At 39.4% G+C, this 21959-nt stretch overlaps 1 protein-coding gene across 7 annotated transcripts in view; it reads left to right on the top strand.

Moving 5' to 3' along the window:
* Nucleotides 1-4914: 4914 nt before the first annotated feature.
* Nucleotides 4915-21959, top strand: part of TRIM37 (tripartite motif containing 37) — a 148314-nt gene continuing 131269 nt past the window's right edge. For 5 of the 7 annotated variants that reach the window (XM_058703251.1, XM_058703255.1, XM_058703254.1 and 2 more), the window contains exons 1-4: nucleotides 4916-5368; nucleotides 7077-7178; nucleotides 17415-17455; nucleotides 20883-20999. In XM_058703251.1, the coding sequence (XP_058559234.1) occupies nucleotides 5348-5368; nucleotides 7077-7178; nucleotides 17415-17455; nucleotides 20883-20999 (281 nt within the window). In that variant the 5' untranslated portion in view covers nucleotides 4916-5347. Of the gene's footprint in view, nucleotides 5369-7076; nucleotides 7179-17414; nucleotides 17456-20882; nucleotides 21000-21959 lie in introns of all 7 variants that reach the window. The other 2 variants (XM_058703253.1, XM_058703252.1) reach the window with 2 other exon arrangements.

The following is a 21959-nucleotide window of genomic DNA, read 5'->3' as shown; positions in this document are numbered from 1 at the left end:
GCCTCACTTTTATTTTCTTATTCCTTCTTGCTGCTAATGTTGAACAACATGAACTTTGCTTTCAAATGCTGTTTTAGAGTGTCTCTGTTGTATATCAACACTACCTTTGTTCTCCTTCAGCCTATATTATTATAATTGTACATTCTATATGAAAGTTAAGAAACTGAAAACAGAGGATTACTGGCAACTGTTACTTGCCAATTGTGTGTGTATTTCCTTATTTTATTTATTTATTCATTTATTTGATTAAATTTTTTTTGAGTTTTTAAAAAAAATATTTATTTTTGAGAGAGAGAGAGAGAGTGTGAGCAGGGAAAAGGCAGTCACAGAATCTGAAGCAGGCTCCAGGCTCTGAGCTGTCGGCACAGAGCCTCATGCGGGCCTCATAACTCACAAGCTGTGAGATCATGTTCTGAACTGAAGTGGGACGCTTAACTGACTGAGCCACCCAGGCACCCTAATGTTTATTTAGTTTTAGACAGAGAAAGAGATACATAGAGTGTGAGCAAGTGAGGGGCAGAGAGATAGAGAGGGAGACAGAATCCAAAGCAGGCTCCAGGTTCCGAGCTGTCATCATAGAGCCCCACGTGGGGCTTGAACCCATGAACCACATGATCATGACCTGAGCCAAAATCAGCTGCTCATGACTGCCACCCAAGCGCCCCTCGTTATTTATTTGTAAAAAAAAATTTTAAGTTTATTTATTTATTTTGGTGGGGGGTGGGGGTGCAGAGAGATAGGGAGAAAGAATTCCAAGCAGGCTCTACATTGTCAGCATGGAGCCCTGTGCAGGACTCAAACTCAAACCCTGAGATCATGACCTAAGCCAAAATCAAGAGTCAGATGCTTAACTGACTGAGCCACTCGGGTGCCTATTTGTTTTTAAATTTTTTTTTTTCAACGTTTTTTAATTTATTTTTGGGACAGAGAGAGACAGAGCATGAACGGGGGAGGGGCAGAGAGAGAGGGAGACACGGAATCGGAAACAGGCTCCAGTCTCCGAGCCATCAGCCCAGAGCCTGACGCGGGGCTCGAACTCACGGACCGCGAGATCGTGACCTGGCTGAAGTCGGACGCTTAACCGACTGCGCCACCCAGGCGCCCCGCCTATTTGTTTTTAAATAACTATTGGCAATAAGGCAATCATAGGGACAGATTTTGATGCAAAGATGTTAATCACAGGGTTATTTATACTAGCAAAACACAAATACATCTGGCTAATGGAAGGTAAATAGGTGTATTCACATAATAAGAGGTCAAGCTGCCAATAAATTACTACTGTTAACCTGGGAAATGCTGAAGCTGTGTTAAATGGGGGATAGGGGAAACAGATTGCAGTTTTGTAGTTAAGATTGGGCTTTGGAGTCTGCAATGTAAATACAGGTTTTTTGTTTTTTTGTTTTAGTTAATTTACTTTGAGAGAGAGAGTGTGAGCTGGGGAGGGGCAGAGAGCATGGGGCAGGCTCCATGCTGTCAGTGCAGAAGTTGACTTGGGGCTTGAACTCACAAACTGTGAGATCATGATGTGAGCCTTAATCTAGAGTCAGACCCTTAACTGACTGAGCCACCCAGGCCCCTGTAAATAGCAGGTTTTAAATTCTAGTTATGTGATCCTAACCAAATAACTTCTGTGTGTCAGGATGGCTGGAAGCACAATGAGATGGTAAAGTGTTTGGGTTTGATAATTAGAAATTGTTCTGTAAATATTTCCATATATGTAATAAGAGGCATTGAAAAGACTAGGAAAGATGCATCAAATATTAGTTCTGCAGGTGATAGAATTATACGTTCATCTAATTAAAAAAATTTGTTATGAGCATTTATTTGTCCATTAACAAACTTGTAATAGGTGACAAACAGGGTTGGGAGAGTAGCTTCAGTTAAAATTGTACTGTGTAGTTGAATATTTGAAGAACAGAACCACGCCTTAAAAATTTTTTTTTAAGTGTTTACTTTTGAGAGAGAGAGTGAGCATACAAGTGGGGGAGGGACAGAGAGGGGGACAGAGGATCTGAAGGGGGGCTCTAAGCTAACAGCAGTGAGCCTGATGTGGGGCTCCAACTCATGAACTCATGAATTCAGATCATGCCCTGAGCCAAAGTCGGACACTCAGCTACCCAGGCGCCCCCCTCCCCTTTAGATTACAGAGAAATAAGTCACACTTCAGTAACATTTTCTTCAGTATTGTTAATATTTAGGAAGTTTTTGTCATGGAATGGCTCTGGGATGTGATGTTGATTGGTGGGATTGAAAAATGGTAGTATCACAAAGAAGTCATGACAAATTCCTGGTGTTTTTCCTCTATGATTTCCTTCACAGTCATCCTGTAAATATTGGTTCTTCCCCCACACCCCCTTAAAATAGTTCTCTCTGCACTTCTTTATATATTCATTTATGATTCCCAAATACAACTTCTTCCATTAGATCTAGATGCATAGATCCATATGTCCAATAAAAAAAATTCTGAGTATTCAAATTGATCACTTCCAGAGTACTTACTGACTTTATTTTGTCCATGGGCACTATTCTGTTACCTAGAATTAAGAAGTTTGTATCTTTATCTTCTTAGCCAATAAAATCTATAATTCTTTCTCTGAAATGTTCATGGTATCCAAGCTCCACTTTATTTTCACTCTTACTACCCTAATTTAGGTCTTTTATTTCTCATTTGGATAATTATTTTTTATGTGACTATAGTGTTTTTATGTCTTAAAGTTGTAAGTAATACAAATTAATTTTAATACAAATTTAGGTTTTAGGAAATTAAAACATACAAGTATGTCTATTATCCAGAAATTATCTTGAATCTCTTCAGATGTTTCATTTATCATTACCTATTTATTTATGTATGTATTTTTTTTTTTGTTTTTTTTAGATAGAGTGCAAGTGAGAGAGAGGGGCTGAGGGAGAAAGAATCATATACAGCTCCATGTTCAGCACAGAGCACCATGTAGGGCTTGATCCCATGACCCTGAAATCATGACCTGAGCTGAAATCTACAGTTGGACACTAAACTGACTGAGCCACTGAGGCGCCCTCAGATGTTTCTACATATATACACAAATTACAAATATTTTTTTACAAAAATAGGCTGATACCATATATTATACTGCAGCTGCATTTAGGGTGTTTTTTGTTTTTGTTTTTGTTTTTTAATTCATTTATTTTGAGACAGAGAGGCGCGAGTGGGAAAGGGGCAGAGAAAGAGAGAGAGAGGGAGAGAATCCCAAGCAGGCTATGTGCTGTCACTGCTGAGCCCAATTCAGGGCTTGAACCAATGAACCCAGAGATCATGGCCTGAGCTGAAGTCATACCCTTAACCAAATGAGCCACCCAGGTGCCCAGTGTTTTTCATTGTAAATATATTTTGGATATTTTTATCACACACTTCTGCTATTGTTTTGAACAGTTGTAATCCAATATATGGATGTTACCATGATTTTTTTCAGTTCTGTACTGATAGGCATTGATAAGCTGTATAATAGACAAGTTAGATTTGTTGGAGTTCCGGGGAAAGGCAGCTAGGTCCTCCTTTAGGGAATTCTGAGATCCCAGGTTTCCTACCTCCATGTGGTAGCTAGGCATCCTGCCAACTAAATTCTTTTTTACTTAAATTAACCATAATCTGTGGCTACAACCATTGACCCCTAATTGTATAGGTTTTCCAATTTTTCACTATTATGAACTATTGCAATAAATCTTTAAACATTTTTGGGTTCTTGGACAAATATATCTATTAGCATAAGAACTTATTTTAATATTTATATGTTGTAATTTGTCTTATTTTTTTCACTTCTCATTACTCTTTGAATCCCAAGTACAGTACTGTGTTTCACAGATAACTTTTTTGAGGTAAAATTCACTTAGCAAAATTAAACATTAACCATTACTACAGTGTACAATTCAGGGCGTTTTATCATAAATGGTGGCGTGCAAACATCAAGACCATAAATAAGTTTTGGTTAAAGAATTTCCAGTAACAGATTAATCTTACTAAATTATCCCTGTCCATGGCTCACGTATTAAAAAATTGTCCACTACTTATAAGAAAGTCCAAATCCCTTGATACTCAAGAGCTTCTTTCTAGGTTATTGTTGATTCTTTACGTGTGCACTCTAGATTGGGTTAAGTGTAATAGTGGTTTGCAATACATCAGAAAGGAAAAAGTAAATTCAGATTAAGAATTTGATGTAAGACCTTTGTCTCACACCCTCAATTCCTGCCATCTGTAGACTTCATGACAAAATTGTATGAAGAAGACGCCAACATAGGAAAGCTGAACACAGCTGACGCTTGCACTTTCCATAGTCCCATAGCGACGGCAAACCTCAAGTGGCAAGACATGCTGGATGGAGTGGTGTAGATCAAATCTCTACAGTCTGTGGTCCCATTCTTCCTGAAACGACACCGCTGTAGGCTTCACAATATGAGTAGGTGGGGCAGAAGTCTCAAAACCCGAGAATCTGGGGTTCCTTCCAAAGAAAGAACACTAGCCACCAATTCTACACCATGGTTTCTCAAAAAGTGCGGGCCAAAGGCAACCTGCAGCCAAATCTGCGGAGAGTGGCTGTTGACGATTTTGTGGAGCCTTATCTTAGAATCAAGTCCGAATACCTAGGGGTGTGGCTTCAGAATCTGTTTCACTCAAGCACTCCAGATGGTTGTTCCAGTCTTTGGCGCGCCAAAGTTTGAGACTGGTGGAGCGTCGCCCTTCCCTAAGGGCGCAGAGGCGTGGAGACCACCGAGCGCCAAACTCTCATCCGCTTGCGCGCTAGACTGTGGCCAAACACACGCAGCCCTGCGGCTGCTAGCAGCCAAATCTCGTGTGCGCCCCCGCACCGCGGGAACTAGTCGCCCGCCTCTCTCCTCCCGGCTCCCCTAACGCCGCGTTCTGCGCGCATGCGCACCGCGCCTTTCCTCTTCGCCGCTCCTTCAGCTGCCCTGGTTACCGTTGGTGTTTGCGAATTCCCTGCAGCACCTTCTTTGCTGGAGACCAGCGCCGCCGGGCTCTAGCAGCAGTTCGATACGCGCGCGCCCGCGTCACGTGGTGCGAGGCTCCCTCGCGGTTGCTGGCGGGCGGCTTAGCGGTGAGGAAGCAGCTGCGGCCACCGCTCGTCCTCCCACTGCGCCCTAGGGCGGGTGCGCGGATAAATATGGCGAAGTGGGGGTAGCTGGCGCCGAACCCGACGCGATGGGGCGAGCAGGTGGGGTGGTCGTCGGAGCCTCCTGAGCCACACGCCGGCGTGGTTTTCGTCGGCGATTTGACCTGGCGACCTCGGGCCGGCGCCCAATAGGTCAGACCACGGACTCCGCGGGTCGCCGAGGGCCCCGCCGAGAGCCGGAGGCAATGGATGAACAGAGCGTAGAGGTGAGGGGGGTTGAGAAGGGTGGTGGTTACTCTCCCTCCGCTACCCCCTGAGCCTTCTTTATTTGGGGCGCCCTGCCGTAGCCCTCCCTGTAGTAGAGCACCCCCACTCCGCCGCTGCGGGTGTAGTGAAGGCTGGCCCAGTGCGAAGGACGCCGTGCTAGGTCCGCAGCTCTTCGGGTGCCTTGTCAGGTGGTGGTATCCTGGCGTTTTCTGAGTGTCTTGGCACCGGTACTCATTCTCAGAGGGTTTTTGCAAACTACAGTCTGGGAAGAGCAAAACTGCAAATTCATTAGATAGACGTGCCGTGCACTCGCTACCTGTTCTTGGGAGTTCAAGTGCAGATCCAAAACTCTCTCCAACTGGAATCATTCCTCCCCGACCCGTACATTTTGCAGACTTCTGCCCTTCCTAAATTGAATGAGGATATACTTTTATTATCCTATTTGTAGTTTTCTGGAACAACCTATTCTTTTATATTTGGCTCTTGTGAGCTGTGATTCCAAATGGTTGAGATATTTACTTAAAGGCCAGTAACATTAAAAAAAAAAGATTGCTTATTGGACCTAATTATTTAACAGTTGTCGAATTTTGAACTTTCCATTACCTTGGTCCTTAGTAAGTTGCAACTGTATTACAGGCACTCCAGTTGAAAGTAGTTCACCCAATGGTCTTATTGTCCACCCTCCCCTCCCCCAGCGTCTGCATCTCACAGGTTCTTTCTGGTTCTGCAGAGTCATGATTGGACTAATGAATAATTTTCTCCTTAGTTCCTCCTGCGAAAGTGTTATAAAGGTTTTGTAACGTTTTCTTGGTTTGGGAGCGTTTAATTCTCCTGGGATGGAGTAAATAAATGTGAGTACGGTAAAAATAAAATATACAATAAGTTGGTTTTCATTATGTCTGTTTTCTTGTTAGTTACTTCCTAAAATGATTTATCTGAGGCTTGCAAACTATCGTTTCTTCTATTTATTCTTCTTTTTTTCTTTTCAAAGCCTTCATGGGGCGACCACTAAAATTTTCCATAGGAACAAAATCTTAGGCTCCAATAAAAAGCTAGTTGGTTGGAGTATCAGGGCAAATTCAGATTTCTGGATTCTGAATTAGTTTCTTTCTTGATCAGAGTACACTCTGTTAGTATATGTATCTTTTTTAAAGTTGTTTTTTTTTTTTTTTTTTTTAATTTTAAAAGCAGTCCATCCCCTTGGGGAAATTGCAGAAAAAGTTAATATAGTTCATTCAGTCAGTCCATCTTTTTTTTTTTTTTTTTTAGGTGTTCTGCATCATAATAAGGCTATTTTTTTCTATATCCTCAAATCAAGAAGTTTCTAGTGACTGTCATAATCTGTGTTAACTGTCCTAATTTTTTTTATTAACTGTCATAATTTAATATTTTGAAATTTGGGTTATAGCCACATTCTTGTGATTACAATTTATGCTTCAGTGATAATATTTGTGCATAAGTGTGTTTGCATTTCATGTTCTTTCCTTAGAATAGAGCCACTGTGAAGCTTAGGAAAGAAAAAGCACTTTTTCCAGATGTTCTGAGGTACACTGGGCCTTGACTAACCAAGTACTGATAAGACTTATTAAAACAGGTTATATCAGCCCAAAATTAATGTCAATGTTGAGTGAGTTGTTTTAAGCATGCTTTTTACTTATGATTCAGTAGTCTAAATCTGGTGTACCTTACATTTTTTATTATTTTCAGAGCATTGCGGAGGTTTTCAGATGTTTCATTTGTATGGAGAAGTTGCGGGATGCACGCCTGTGTCCTCATTGCTCTAAGCTTTGTTGTTTTAGCTGTATCAGGGTAAGTTGCATTTCTTTCTACATGCCCTTAGTGTATATATGATGTGTTGTAAAAATCAACCATATTCTTTTAAAGTTAGTTTTTTAAATGTTTATTTATTTTTGAGAAAGAGAGAGCATGAGCAGGGGAGAGGCAGAGAGAAAGGGAGACACAGAATCTCTAGTAGGCTTCAGGGTCTGAGCTGCCAGCAGAGCCCGATGTGGGGCTTGAACCCATGAACCATGACATCATGACCTGAGCTGGAGTAGGATGCTCAGCTGATTGAAGCACCCCAAAATCGACCATATTTTTTATCTTTTTTTTTTAAGTTTATTCATTGTGAGATAGTGAAAGAGAATCCTAAACAGGCTCCGTGCTATTAGTGTGAAACCTGATGTGGGGCTTGAACCCATGAACCTGTGAGATCATGACCTGAGCTGAAACCAAGAGTCGGACACTTTAACCAACTGAGCTATCCAGACACCCCAGTTTTGTTATCTTTTTAAATTTTACATTTTGTCTCCTTTTAAAAAATGTTTTAAATGAATGTTCCTTAATAGAGAGACCATCATCATATATTACTTAGTACTGTGGAGGTGAGATAACTACCATGAAATGTTTAGAAATCAAAACCCACTATAATTTTAATATATTTATTAAATCATTGCACATTTAACAAGTACTGGTAAAGTGGTTGCCTGCATTGCGTTTGGGGTTGAAGACTTTTTTTTTTTTTTTTTTAATTTTTTTAACGTTTATTTATTTTTGAGACAGAGAGAGACAGAGCATGAACAGGGGAGGGGCAGAGAGAGGGAGACACAGAATCTGAAACAGGCTCCAGGCTCTTGAGCCATCAGCCCAGAGCCCGCGAGATCATGACCTGAGCTGAAGTCGGACGCTTAACCGACTGAGCCACCCAGGCGCCCCTGGGGTTGAAGACTTCTAAGATAAATGATGGAGTGCTTGCCCTGAAGGAGCTTAAATCTAAGTGACATAATGGGCTCCGTTTATACTGAAGAATGTATGTATAGTGTCATAAAGAGGCACTAACAAAGTGCTGTGAGACTCAGAGTTTATACTGTTGGATGGGTAGGATGGAGAAAAAGCTAATAATGGGTTCAGAGGCTTAGATTAAAGTCGTATAATCTTACAGGTACAAGAGACTTTAGAGATTTATATAGTCCGTTGGCTTTAAAAGGAATGTAGGTGAACCCCTCAAAGAACATTTATGAGGAAGCCTAAGATGTGAAGCAGAAGAACTTCTTTTTTATGTGGAGGGATTCAGTAGTACATCTGCAAATCATAGTTAAAAACTGCCCTGCCCACATTACTCGCAGTAGATTTTGTCTTTTACTGGGAAAATCAAAGCCATCTAACATGCTCTTCACCTCAAAATTTCTCTGTGGTTCCTTATTTCTGCCTTAGGAAGATAAATAAACCTTTGTCGAGAGTAATGGTTGTAACACTTAAATCACTTGCTTCCGGTCACACAGCTAACAAATAATAGAGCTGGATTTGAATCCAGGAAGTCTGGCTTTAGAGCCTGTGTTCTTTGCTTCTACACCATGTGGAGAAGACCAAGGTTATATATCATGCTAGTTCTTCCATTCATAAGCTGAGAAACTCAATTTTTCCTAGTCTTGTTTCTTCAGCTATAGAATGAGGTAACAAGATTTGCCTCACAGGATGGTTGTGGCATTAAATGAGATAAGCTAAAAAGCAATTTAGAAACTGTAAAGTACTGTTCCATTGTAAGGTGTTAATATTTTATTGTTAAAATAGCAATTAATAAATTTGGCATTATTTTTTATAAATGGTGAAACAGAAGCTGTGGAAACTAGGTAATTGGCCTGTATCACTCTCTCAAAATTAAGAAGAAGTGGGAAAATTTCATCTACCTTGGGAAATTTGATTTATTCTTGCAGGTTTAACTATCATTTCTCAGTGTATGGCTTTTAAATCTATTCCTTTGGCCTTGACTTTCCAGCACCTTGAGCTTTGTTCCCAATCAAATTCTGTTTTTTTAAACTGATTCTTTTTGACTTCTCTTTGTTCTGTTCTGCCAGTCATTCAAACTTGAAACCTTTTACACCAATGATATTTTTTAGGTTTATTTAGAGAGAGCACATGTGCATAAATGAGTGGGGAAGGGACAGAGCTAGAGGGAGAGGCTCCCAAGCATGCTTTGCACTGTCAGTGAGAACCCGATGCAGGGCTTGATCTCCTGAATCATAAGATCATGACCTGACCTGACATCCAAAGTCTAAGGCTTAACCAACTGATCCCTGGCACCAGTAATTTTTAAGTCCTGTCAGTTATTATCTTCTGCTTTCACTTAGATCTGTCCTACTTTTCCATTCCATTATCATTCTAGCAGAGAAATATATACCTTTATTACCTCATGCTTAGATAATTTTATCTTTTTTTATTAAGAATTTTTTAAATTGTTTATTCTTGAGAGAGAGAGAGAGAGAGAGAGTGAGTGAGTGAGGGATGGGCAGAGAGTGGGAGACACAGAATCTGGAGCAGGCTCCAGGTTCTGAGCTGTCAGCACAGAGCTGGAGGTGGGCTCAAACTCGCAGACTGTGAGATCATGACCTGGGCCAAAGTTGGTTGCTTAACTGAGCCACCCAGGTGCTCCAACCGTTTTTTTTTTTCTTTCCCCAGAGAGAGAGAGAGCGCACGTGAGAGAGAGAGAGAGAGCGCGCACGAGCGAGCTTGCAAGTGAGCAGGGGAGGGGCAAAGAGGAGAAAGAGAGAATCCCAAGTAGGCTCTCCGCTCAGTGCGGAACCCGACGTGGGAATTGGTCCCAGGACCCTGAGATCATGACCTGAGCCGAAATCAAGAGTTGGATGCTCAACTGACTGAGCCACCCAGACACCCCTAGTTAGCTTTTTTTTTTTTTTTTTAATTTTTTTTAATGTTTATTTATTTTTGAGACAGACAGAGACAGAATGTGAGTGGGTTAGGGGCAGAGAGAGAGGGAGACACAGAAGCAGGCTCCAGGCTCTGAGCTGTCAGCACAGAGCCCGACGTGGGGCCCGAACTCACAAGCTATGAGATCATGACCTGAGCTGAAGTCGGACGCTCAACTGACTAAGCCACCCAGGCGCCCCACCCCTAGTTAGCTTTTAACTGATCTATCTTGAGTCTTTTTTAAAGTTTATATATTTATTTTGAGAGCTAGAGTGTGTTTGCTAGCTGGGGAGGGGCATAGGGAGGAGAGAGAGAGAATCCCATGTAAGATCCTCATTGCCAGCGTGGAGCCCTAGGAGCCCGAGCGTGGGCTCGATCTCACGAACCATGAGATCATGACCTGAGCTGAAACCAAGAGTTGGATGCTTAACCGACTGAGCTACGCAGGCACTCCAAGTCTTTTCTTATCTGTGGTTCATTTTATATCCTGCTGCCATATTGATGTTTTCCAGAAATGTCATTTTTTTTTCCTTATCAGAAACCTCAGATTCATTGCCTTAATTCCTTAGAATATTATCTTTATATTCAGACCACTTGGATAATCTGGTTCTATTCTTTGTTTCTTTCTTTTTTTTAATGTTTTATTCATTTGTGAGAGTCAGAGAGTGAGTGGGGGAAGTGCAGAGAGAGAGAAGGAGACACAGAATTCAAAGCAAGCTCCAGGCTCTGAGCTGTTAGCACAGAGCCTGACGTGGGGCTTGAACTCACTAACTGTGAGATCATGACCTGAGCTGAAGCCAGACGTTTAACCAACTGAGCCACCCAGGCACCCCTCTATTCTTTCTTTCTAAAGCTGTCTTGGTTCCTGAATGTACCATTCATGTGTTTATTCATTCAACAAATACTAATTACACATCTACTTGGAGTTAAGCATCGACTTCCCAGGGAGTTGACTTATTTACTACTTGGGATATGGACAAAAAGGTAAATAGACATATGTTAGATACCAGAAAGTGCTATGAAGAAAATGAAACTGAATAAGGTATAGAGTGGGGACTTTGCGGAGGGTATGAGCAGGTTGTTAGTTATTTTAGATAGTCTGTGAAGGTCTCTGAGAAGTGATATTTGAGCCAAGACCAGAATGAAATGTGGTAGTGATGTGAGTATCTACAGGAAGAAAGTCCCAGGCAGAGAAATCAGAAGGAGCAAAGCCCCTGAGAGAAAGAACAAAGAAGCCAGTGTGGCTGGAGCAAAGAGAGAAAGAGGGAAAGGAGATGAATTTGGAGATGGAGCTTAGGGCCTTGGTAAAAACCTTGGCTTTTATTTTAACTGTAATGGTAGCCATTGAAAGCTTTTGAATGATATGCAGTAATTTTTAAAAACTCACTTTTGCTGCTATGTAGAAAGTGGATTATAGGCACCATAGGTGGGAGAGGAAGTGAGGAGACCAATTTGGTTTAGACTCGAATGGTAACAGTGGAGGTGGTGAAAAATAGGGCAGTTCTGGATTTGTTTTGAAGGTAGAGCCAATGGATTTACTTATAGATGGGACGTGAGAATTTTATACAACATTTAGATGAATGGTTTTCTATTCTGAGATAGAAGAAATTTGGGGAGGAAGAGTTGGGTAGGTTATAGGTGTACAAGTTTTGTTGTTAAATATGTCAAGTTTAAGATTTTTTACATCTAACTGGAGAGGTTGGCAGTTGGAAATATGAATCTGGAGTTGAGGAAGGGGATGTTAGTGATACCGAATTATTAGCATATGGATAGTATTTTAGGCATTTGATGAGGTCACCAGATTACCTGATAGGGAAAAGACTTTTTGGTTTGAACTCTGGGTCACTCAACATTTAGAGGTCAGGAGGAGGAGGAGGATTAAGCAGGAGATAACAAGAAGGAGCCGTGAGTGAGGCATCACAGAATTCAAGTGAAAAACATGTTTCAAAAAGAGGAGTAGGTTAACTCTGTCTTGTATTTCTGGTTCGGGATTTAACCATTGGATTTGAGAATGTGTAGGACAGGGGCGCCTGGGTGGCGCAGTCGGTTAAGCGTCCGACTTCAGCCAGGTCACGATCTCGCGGTCTGTGAGTTCGAGCCCCGTGTCAGGCTCTGGGCTGATGGCTCGGAGCCTGGAGCCTGTTTCCGATTCTGTGTCTCCCTCTCTCTCTGCCCCTCCCCCGTTCATGCTCTGTCTCTCTCTGTCCCAAAAATAAATTAAAAAAAACCAAACAAACAAAAAAAAACGTTGAGAATGTGTAGGACATTGGTAACCTTGATGAGTAGTTTTAGTGGAATAATGAAGACAAAATCTTGATGTCTGGGAGAGGGAGGCAAATAAGACAGCAAGTGTAAAAACTCTAAAAATTTTGATGTAAAGGGGAAAAAAAAGGAGTGGGTTGAAAAGGTTTATATCTCATTGAAAGTGAACCAGTAGAGAAAGATTAATTAATGATGCTGGGAGAGGGGATAATTACAGGAGCAAAGTCCTTGAGACCTGGGCATTCCACCCAACCAAATTGTATTATTGTTTATTTGGATGCCTCTCCCTTCTCTTCCATCCCATCTCTGTTCATTTGACCATGGAAATTTAATTATCCATGACAGGCCAGATGCTTGTGTCACTGAATAAAACAGACTAAGGTCCAGACCCATGAATAGACTTGTCCAAAGTTATCTAGTGGTTTGGGACAGACCAAAACTGGACTCACTCCCAGGCCAGCACTCTACCTATGACTCTCTTGTGCTTCTATACGCATATACCAAAAAGTGGGAACGTTGGCTGTATTTTCAGGCCAGGTCTCTTTCATTCTTCCAGTTACTCTCAGTTGATTGTCCATCATTACCTGTTCTTATTTTTGTATTTTCACCCATTTTTTTGCCCCAGTCTTTTTCATCAAGTAGTTTTGGTTTTGTTTTTGACTCCTTGATTTTCAGCATCGGTAGCATTTTATGATTTCCTGTAGATATCGACTTTGTTTTCTTTTTAATATTGGAGTTTTTAAAAATTAGATATAATTGACATACAGTAAGCTGCACATATTTAAAGTGTATAGTGTGGTAAGTTTGATAAATGTATATACTTGAGAAACCATCACTACAAGATAGTGAACATACTTATAATCCTCCAAAGTTTCTTTGTACCTCTTGGTAATCCTTCCCTCCACTTATCTTATTCCTAGGAAACCACTGATCTGCTTTCTGTCACTGTAGATAAGTTTGCATTTTTTGGACTTTTATAGAAATGGAATCTTATGTTCTCTCATGTGTCCAGCTTTTTTCACTCAACAAAATTATTATTATTATTTTTTTTAACATTTATTTATTTTTGAGACAGAGAGAGATAGAGCATGAAGGGGGGAGGGTCAGAGAGAGAGGGAGACACAGAATCTGAAACAGGCTCCAGGCTCTGAGCAGTCAGCACAGAGCCCAACGCGGGGCTCGAACTCACATACCGCGAGATCGTGACCTGAGCCGAAGTCGGACGCTTAACCGACTGAGCCACCCAGGCGCCCCTCAACAAAATTATTTAGAGATGTATCTATGTTGTGTGGATCAATATTATTCCTTTTTATTGCCAAGTGGTAGCATCCCATTGTATGCATATGCCATAATATGTTTATCCATTCACCTGTTGATGGACATAACTGTGTCTACTTTTTGGTATTTACATAGAAAACTGCTATGAACATTTATATACAAGTATTTGAATGGGCTTAAACTTTCTTTTCTCTTAGGTAAGTAAATAGGAATGGAAGAGCTAGATCACATGGTAGATGTATATCTAACTTTAACAAATTGTACACTGTTTTCTAAAATAATATCATTTTAAATTCTTTTTTTTTTTTTTTTTTTAAATTTTTTTTTTTTTCAACATTTTTTATTTATTTTTGGGACAGAGAGAGACAGAGCATGAACGGGGGAGGGGCAGAGAGAGAGGGAGACACAGAATCGGAAACAGGCTCCAGGCTCCGAGCCATCGGCCCAGAGCCTGACGCGGGGCTCGAACTCACGGACCGCGAGATCGTGACCTGGCTGAAGTCGGACGCTTAACCGACTGCGCCACCCAGGCGCCCCTCATTTTAAATTCTTATCAGCAATGTGTGAAAGTTCTAATTCTTCCACATTAATGCCCACACTTGGTACGTTCAGTCTTGAATTTTAGCCATTCTCATAGATATGGAGCAGTACCTTAACATTTTCCTTTAAGATCAGGATAAAGATAGAGATGCCTACTTTCCTTATGTTTATCCATTACCCTTTTCCCCAGTCCCGGTAACCACTATTCTTTCTGTCTCTGAGCTAAGTACTTCATATAAATGTAATCATATAACATTTGTCTTTATATATTTAAAGTTTTATTCCTTTTTTTTTAAATTTCTTTTTTGTGTTTATTTGTTTATTTTGAGAGAGAGAGAGAGACAGAGCCACGAGCAGGGGAGGGACAGAGAGAGAGGGAGAGACAATCCCAAGCAGGCTCTGTCCAGTCAGCTCAGAGCCCGACACAGGGCCTAGTATCACAAATGGTGAGATCATGACCTGAGCTGAAATCAGTAGTAGGACAGTTAACTGATGGAGCCACTCAGGTGCCCCTCCGTTTGAATTTTAGAATGGGTTTTTCTACTTCTGTAAAAAGCACCATTGTGGTTTTGATAAGAATTACATTGATACTGTAGATTGCTTTGGGTGGTATTGGGATTTTAACAGTATTAAATCTTCCAATACATGAACATGGGATGTCTGTTTATTTAGGACTTTCTTTCAGTGGTGTTTTGTAGTTTTCCATGTATAAATCTTCCAACTCCTTGGTTAAGTTTATTCCTAGGTATTTTACTTTTTTCTTTGATGTTGTAGATGTATTTTCTTAATTTCCTCTTTGAATTCTTCATTGCTAGCATATAGAAATGCGTTTTTTTTGTGTGTGGGTTGATATTGTATTCTGCAACTTTGGTGAATTTGTTCATTTTGTTCATTAATATTAACAGTTTTTTGTGGAACCTTTAGGGTTTCCTACATACAAGATTATGTTATTGCAAACAATTAATTTTACTACTTTTCCAGTTGGGATGCTTTTGTATTTTTTTTCCTTGCTTAAATTGCTCTCGGTGAAATTTTTAGTATTGTGTTGGATAGAAGTGGTGAAAATGGGCATCTTTGTCTTTTTCCTGATCTTAAAGAAAAAGTTTTCAGTGTTTCACCATTGAGTATGATGTTCACTCTGGATCTTTTATGTATGGACTTTATCAAATTGAGGAAGTTCTCTTTTGTTCCTTTTTCTTGAGTGTTTTTATCATGAAAGGATATTAGATTTTGTCAGAGACCTTTTATGCATCAGTTGAGATGATCATGTGGGTTTTTTCCTACATTTTATTAATGTGATGTGTTGTTATATTGAATGAACTATCTCAGCATTCCAGGTAGTAAATCCCACTTGGTCATGCTGTATAGTCTTTTTAATATATTGTTGAATTCGATTTGCTGGGCTCTTGTTGAGAATTTCCCTAGTCCAGTCTTGCAGAGTTAGGTATGTTGATTCTCTTGTTACCTGTGAGGAAACTTGAGCTCAGTCACATGTCTGGTGTCTTGTAGTCAGTAAGTGCTAGAGCTAGGAGTCAGACTCAGGTCTGAATACTGTCTAAAGCCGTGATTCTTCCATTTTAATGGAGAGAAATTCTTAAATTGAATGTGGGGAATTGCTCTACTATAATTTTTGTTTTCTTTAATTCTTCTTGTGCATTAATAATGTATTGCTCGTTCTTACCTTTGGTTTTGGTTTGGGAGAAATATTGTTTTTCCCAAAGTATTAAAATTACCATATTTATTTTGTGATTAAGTTAGATTATGGAATACAAGGTAAAAATGCCATAAATATTCAGAGATGGGAAAGATTACTAGCTTGTTATAGTTAGGAAAGTTTTATGGACCTAATATGGACATTCCCATGGGACAGCACATGGTGGGGGGGACATACTAGCAAATACACAAATATACCAAGCGTGGTGTATAGTGTAGCAATAAGCCTGTTTTGACTGGAACGGAGAGACATATTTAAAAATATGGACTGGTCACTCCCTGTCATGGTCCCAACCTTTAGAGAGCTTATAGTCTGGCAGGGCAGAGGAGACCGATAAATAAGTCAGTGTAATAAAGTATTATAAGCACAATAAAGGAAGAAGTACAGGTTGCTGTGGTAGTCTGTAGAGAGTCAGGGCAAGCTTTCTGGAGGAAGTGACATAAACTGAAATCTAAAGAATGAGTAGGAATGATATAGTTGAAGAATATCCTGGGGAGAGAGAGGAAATAAATATACCTAAAGCCTTAACCTTGTTGGGTTCCCTAGAGTGAGGTAGAAGGTGAGGCAAGAGAGGTGTGGGCTGAAACCAGCCCTAGAAGAGTGCTGTGGATTTAGCAGAGCATTGTTTGAGAGGAAGAAACCTGACCCAAATCTTACTTTTGCTGAGGGACCAAAGAAATAATCTTCAAGGTTATTAAGAATAGAGGAATCCTTTTGTGTCTGTTTTCTTTGTCTTCCAGCTTTATATTGTTTGCTGTGAAGTACCTTTGTCCTTATTATCTCTTACCTTTTGTTGTCCTTTAAGGTTTCCTTGGGAATTTCATTTCTGAGTTAATTATTTGACTTTAAAAAGCTTAACCATGATCCTGTTGTTTTTGGAAAGGTATTCAAATAATCTTCGCATCTCCTTTGTATATGGTGTAAAACTACTCCCTATCCAGTAATAATTAAAACAATTAACTCAATAGAATTTGAAGTTTAGTGGAGATACTCTCTTATAAAAGCTTTTTATAATTACATTACTGGACTGTAGAGCTCTTAAGATGTAAAGTTCTGTTGTATTGCTTATTCATATTTTAGGTCTAATGTATATATCCAAAATTCATAATCCATATTCAAAATTAGCTTTTCAGAAAGGAATTTAGTAGTACCTTAGACTTTCTCAGGGATTTTATGAGAGATTAGATGGAAGTAAATCGTCACTGTGGTTTATTTTCGGGGGGGTGGTTACTGTATTATTACTGATTTTGTGAAGATTATCAACATCTTCCTTGGGATAATCGCATATTCTTAAGATCACTTTCTTTCCTATGAGAGAAAAGCTTCTTAACTGTTTTGGAATTAGTTCTGTCCCTTTGAAAATTTGTCCCCATCATAATGATAATGAGAGGGAGATAGTAGATTGAATGCTATTTCTGTACGTATCTCTGTAATTAATACAAGCACTAGAGAGTTAAACTCATTAAATTTTGTATTTAAGTATTCAATATGTACAAATTAAAGTAATAATTTTTCTATAATCAAAATCTAATTTTTTGCCTCCTTAGCGCTGGCTGACAGAGCAGAGAGCTCAATGTCCTCATTGCCGGTAAGTGTTTTGCTATGATTATTTGTGAATTTGGAAAATAGCAAGGTGATGGGATTAAAGTGTGCCTTAATATTCAGAGTTTTTTTGCATTCTGTCACATTTCTCCTTTTTGTAAATACAGTTGAAAAGAAAATAAACAATGTGTCTAGATAAATGCGAACTAATTTATCTGACTTAGAATTATGTAGAGTGCAGGGGCACCTGAGTGACTCGGTTGGTTAGGTGTCTGACTTTGGCTCAGGTCACGATCTCAAGGTTCGTGGGTTCAAGCCCCACATCAGGCTCTGTGCTGACAACTTGGAGCCTAGAGCCTGCTTCAGATTCTGTGTCTCCCTCTCTGACTCTCCCCTGCTCGAACTCTGTCTCTCTCTCTCAAAAATAAATAAACATTAAAAAAATAAAATAAAAATTATGTAGAGTGCATTAAGTACGTTATTTACCATCTTTTATTTTTTTAAAGTTCTTATTCATTTTTGAGAGAGAGAGAGAGAGCCAGAGAGTGTGAGTGAGCTGGGGAGGGGCAGAGAGAGAGGGAAACACAGAATCTAAAGCAGGCTCCAGGCTCAGAGCTGTTAGCACAGAGCCTGATGCCAGGCTCAAACTCACGAACGGTGAGATCGTGACCCGAGCCGAAGCCAGATGCCCAACCGACTGAGCCACCCAGGTGCCCCTGTTTACCATCTTTTAGAGAAGCATTGTTTAACTTCTTGATTTTTATAATTAAAATACAACTGAAAAGTTCTCCAACTTTCTAATTAATACAGATAAATAAAATAAAAAGACTTCTATTTCTGATACTCCCTGCCTAATCTTTTCATTAAATAACACTTTGAAAAGAAATGGTTAGATTTTATTATGTATTCTAGACATTTTTCTAAGAGTATACTGATATGTATACATTTTTCTCAAAATACCCAAATGTGATATAATTCTATTTTGGGTTTTTTTTTTTTCATGTAAAATATGGTGGGACCTTCCTTGAAGATATGTACATATATGTCATTTTTTTAAAAAGTGTGAATAATCCACTGTATGACCATATGTTGATTTATTTAATATGCTTATATTCAGACACATTTAATTTCCACTCTTGTTTTTTTCATATAATTGTGCCAGATTACATTGAAAGAAAGGTTTTTACCATTTACCGTTCCTAATAATAGATATAAAAGTACCTTTTCCTCTGCCAATACTGGTTATCAATCTATCATTTTTTTTTGTCATTCCATTCAATGAAAAATAGTATCTCATTTTTAATATGCTTTTTTATTTTTTAAAGTTTATTTATTTATTTTGAGAGCAAGAGTTTGTGTGTGAGCTGGGGAGGGGCAGAGAGGAGAGAGAATCCTAAGCAGGCTCTGCACTATCAGTGCAGAGTCCGATGGGGGCTTGAACCCATGAACCATGAGATCATGACCTGAGCCAAAACCAAGAGTCAGATGCTTAATTGAATGAGCCACCCAGGGGCCCAATTAACTATGCTTTTCTAAAAAATGATTGAAACTGAACATCTTTTGAGGCATATTTAGTTATATTTGTTTTGCTTAAACTACTTCATCTCATTTGTTGTCCATTTTCATCATGTATTGTTTACTTTTTTTATATTAACTTTTAAGAAAGCCAGCACTATCAAACAGAAACTTTCTGTAATGATGGAAATGTTCTGTAACTTTGCTGTTTAATTCCACTGGGTACAGTTCAACAGTGGCAGTTCAACACTTGAAATATATCTAGTTTGACTATATAATTAAATTTTATTCTTTTTTTAATAAATTGTTTTTTAATATTTATTTTATTTTTGAGAGAGAGAGACAGAGCACAAGCAGGGGAGGGACACAGAGAGAGGGAGACACAGAATCCGAAGCAGGCTCCAGGCTGAGCTGTCAGCACAGAGCCCAATGTGGGGCTCAAACCCATGAACTAACTGTAAGACCATGACCTGAGCTGAGGTTGGTTGCTTAACCGACTGAGCACCTGGGAAACAGGAGCCCCATGAAATTTTATTCTTATTTAATTTTAATTAAATTTTAGGGGTGCCTGGGTGGCTTAGTCAGTTGAGCGTTGACTCTTGGTTTCAGCTCAGGTTATGGTTTCATGGTTGTGAGATTGAGCCCCGTGTCGGGCTCTGTGTGCTGAGCGTGGAGCCTGCTTGGGATTCTCTCTCCCTCCCTTTCTGCCCTTCCCCTGCTTGTGCATGCTTGCAGTCTCTCAAAAAAATAAAAAAACTTAAAAAAATAATTAAAATTTTAAATAGTCACTTGTGACTAGTGGCTGTCATTTTGGATAGTACAACTTTAAGGTATTGAGAATTCAATCTGTAATTGGAATTTTTTTGTAAATGACATTAATGTAAAAATAAGTTGCAAACCATACTTCTCATTCAGTCTGTTATTATTTTAATAGTAATATGGTATGAATATGTTGTGAGCTCTGTTTTGAGTATGTTTTTATTTGATAATTTTTTTTTGCAACTGTCTTCCTTCACTTTGTATGTCGTAGTTCATGCATGTTGTAGCATATGTTAGAGTTTCATTCCTTTTTTTAAATTTTAAAAATTTTTAATGTTTATTTATTTATTTTTTAATGTTTTTACTTATTTTTGAGACAGAGAGAGACAGAGCATGAGCAGGGGAGGGGCAGAGAGAGAGGGAGACACAGAATCTGAAGTAGGCTCCAGGCTCTGAGCTGTCAGCACAGAGCCCGACGCGGGGCTTGAACTCACGGACTGTGAGATCATGACCTGAGCTGAAGTCGGATGCTTAACCAACTGAGCCACCCAGGCGCCCCCTTTTAATGTTTATTTTTTAGAGAGAGAGATACAGAGTGTGAGCAGGGGAAAGGCAGAGAGAGAGGGAGAGACAGAATCTGAAGCAGGCTCCAGGTTCCGAGCTGTCAGCACAGAGCTTGATGCGAGGCTCAAACTCATGAAATGTGAGATCATGACCTGAGTCAAAGTCGGATGCTTAACCCACTGAGCCACCCAGGAGCCTCAGAGTTTCATTCCTTTTTAAGGCTGATTATTACTGCATCATATATATGTATCACATTCCATCTATTCATTAATCTGGTAATGGACATTTGGATTGCTTCCACTTTGGGGCTAAGGTAACTAATGCTGCTATGGTCATGGGTGTTCATCTTTTCAAGACCTGCCTTCAGTTTTTTTTGATATATACCCAGAAGTGGTATTGCTGGATTATATGGTAATTCTGTTTTTTAATATTTTGAGGTATAGTTGGCCGATAAAATTGTAAGACATTTAAAGTGTACCTTGTGATGATTTGATATGTGTGTGTATGTATTGTGAAAGGATTCTCCCCATTGATAGCACTTTCATCATCTCACATATTTACCTTTGGAATGTGTTTATGTTAGAAAATAATCTCAAATTCCTGAATTGGGGTATATGTACATATTTTTTCTCCAGTGCTCCACTCCAGCTACGAGAACTAGTAAACTGTCGTTGGGCAGAAGAAGTAACCCAGCAGCTTGATACTCTTCAACTCTGCAGTCTCACCAAACATGAAGAAAATGAAAAGGACAAGTATGCCCTCAACTTGTGTTTATTTCATAGATGTTGATAGGTGTTATTTTAACGACACTATTGAAAATTTTTTTCGTTTTATAGGTGAACACTTAAGTATTTTTCTCTTGGCATTGTATCAGTATCACTATTTTGAAAGACCCTTCTAACTCTTGATTGGGCTTCTTTTATTAGAGCCTCTGATAAAAGGAGTGGAACTGCTAGTGTTTGCTAAATCTCTCTTCTTTGTTCTTGATGTCAGCTGGCCCCTCTTCCCCTTGGTCTGCTGAAGATGCATATAGGCCATTGATAAAGAATTGTTCTGATAAATTTCCTTTATTATAAAAGCTATGTTAAATTTGGTACTATGGAAATATGCTAAATGAGCTTACAGATATTATCTAATATGCCGTTTTTTTATACTTTCATTAATTTCTTTTTGGTGTTCAGATTACTTACAAATGAGAAAATGTAGACACATTTAGGTATTTTCTCTAAGCTCAGTGTACTCCATTAGTGAGAAGCTTTTTCTTTTTTTTTTAATGTGTATTTATTTTTGAGAGAGCAAGCATGAGCAAAGGAAAGGCAGAGAGAAAGGGGGGACAGAGGTTCAGAAGCAGCCTTTGTGCTGACAGCAGAGAGCCCAGTGCAGGGCTCAAACTCAAAACCTGCTAAGATCATGACCTGAGCCTAAGTCGGATGCTAAACCTACTGAGCTACCCAGGGGCCCCAGTGAGAATCTTTTTAAGAAATGCAACAGTATGTCTCTTTTATAGGCAACAGAAACTTAAAAAAAAAATTTTGTTATTGTAGTAAAATACACTTATATAAAATATAAAATTTACTGTTGTAATTATTTTTAAGCATACAGTTCCATAGTGTTTAATATATTCACATTGTACAACCAATCTCCAGAACTTTTTCATTTTGGAAATCTGAAACTCTCCACCCATCAAACAATAATTCCCCATTCTCCTACCA

Source organism: Neofelis nebulosa, chromosome 16, assembly GCF_028018385.1.
Source record: "Neofelis nebulosa isolate mNeoNeb1 chromosome 16, mNeoNeb1.pri, whole genome shotgun sequence".
NCBI lineage: Eukaryota > Metazoa > Chordata > Mammalia > Carnivora > Felidae > Neofelis > Neofelis nebulosa.
This window is presented reverse-complemented; position numbering and strand designations above follow the sequence as displayed.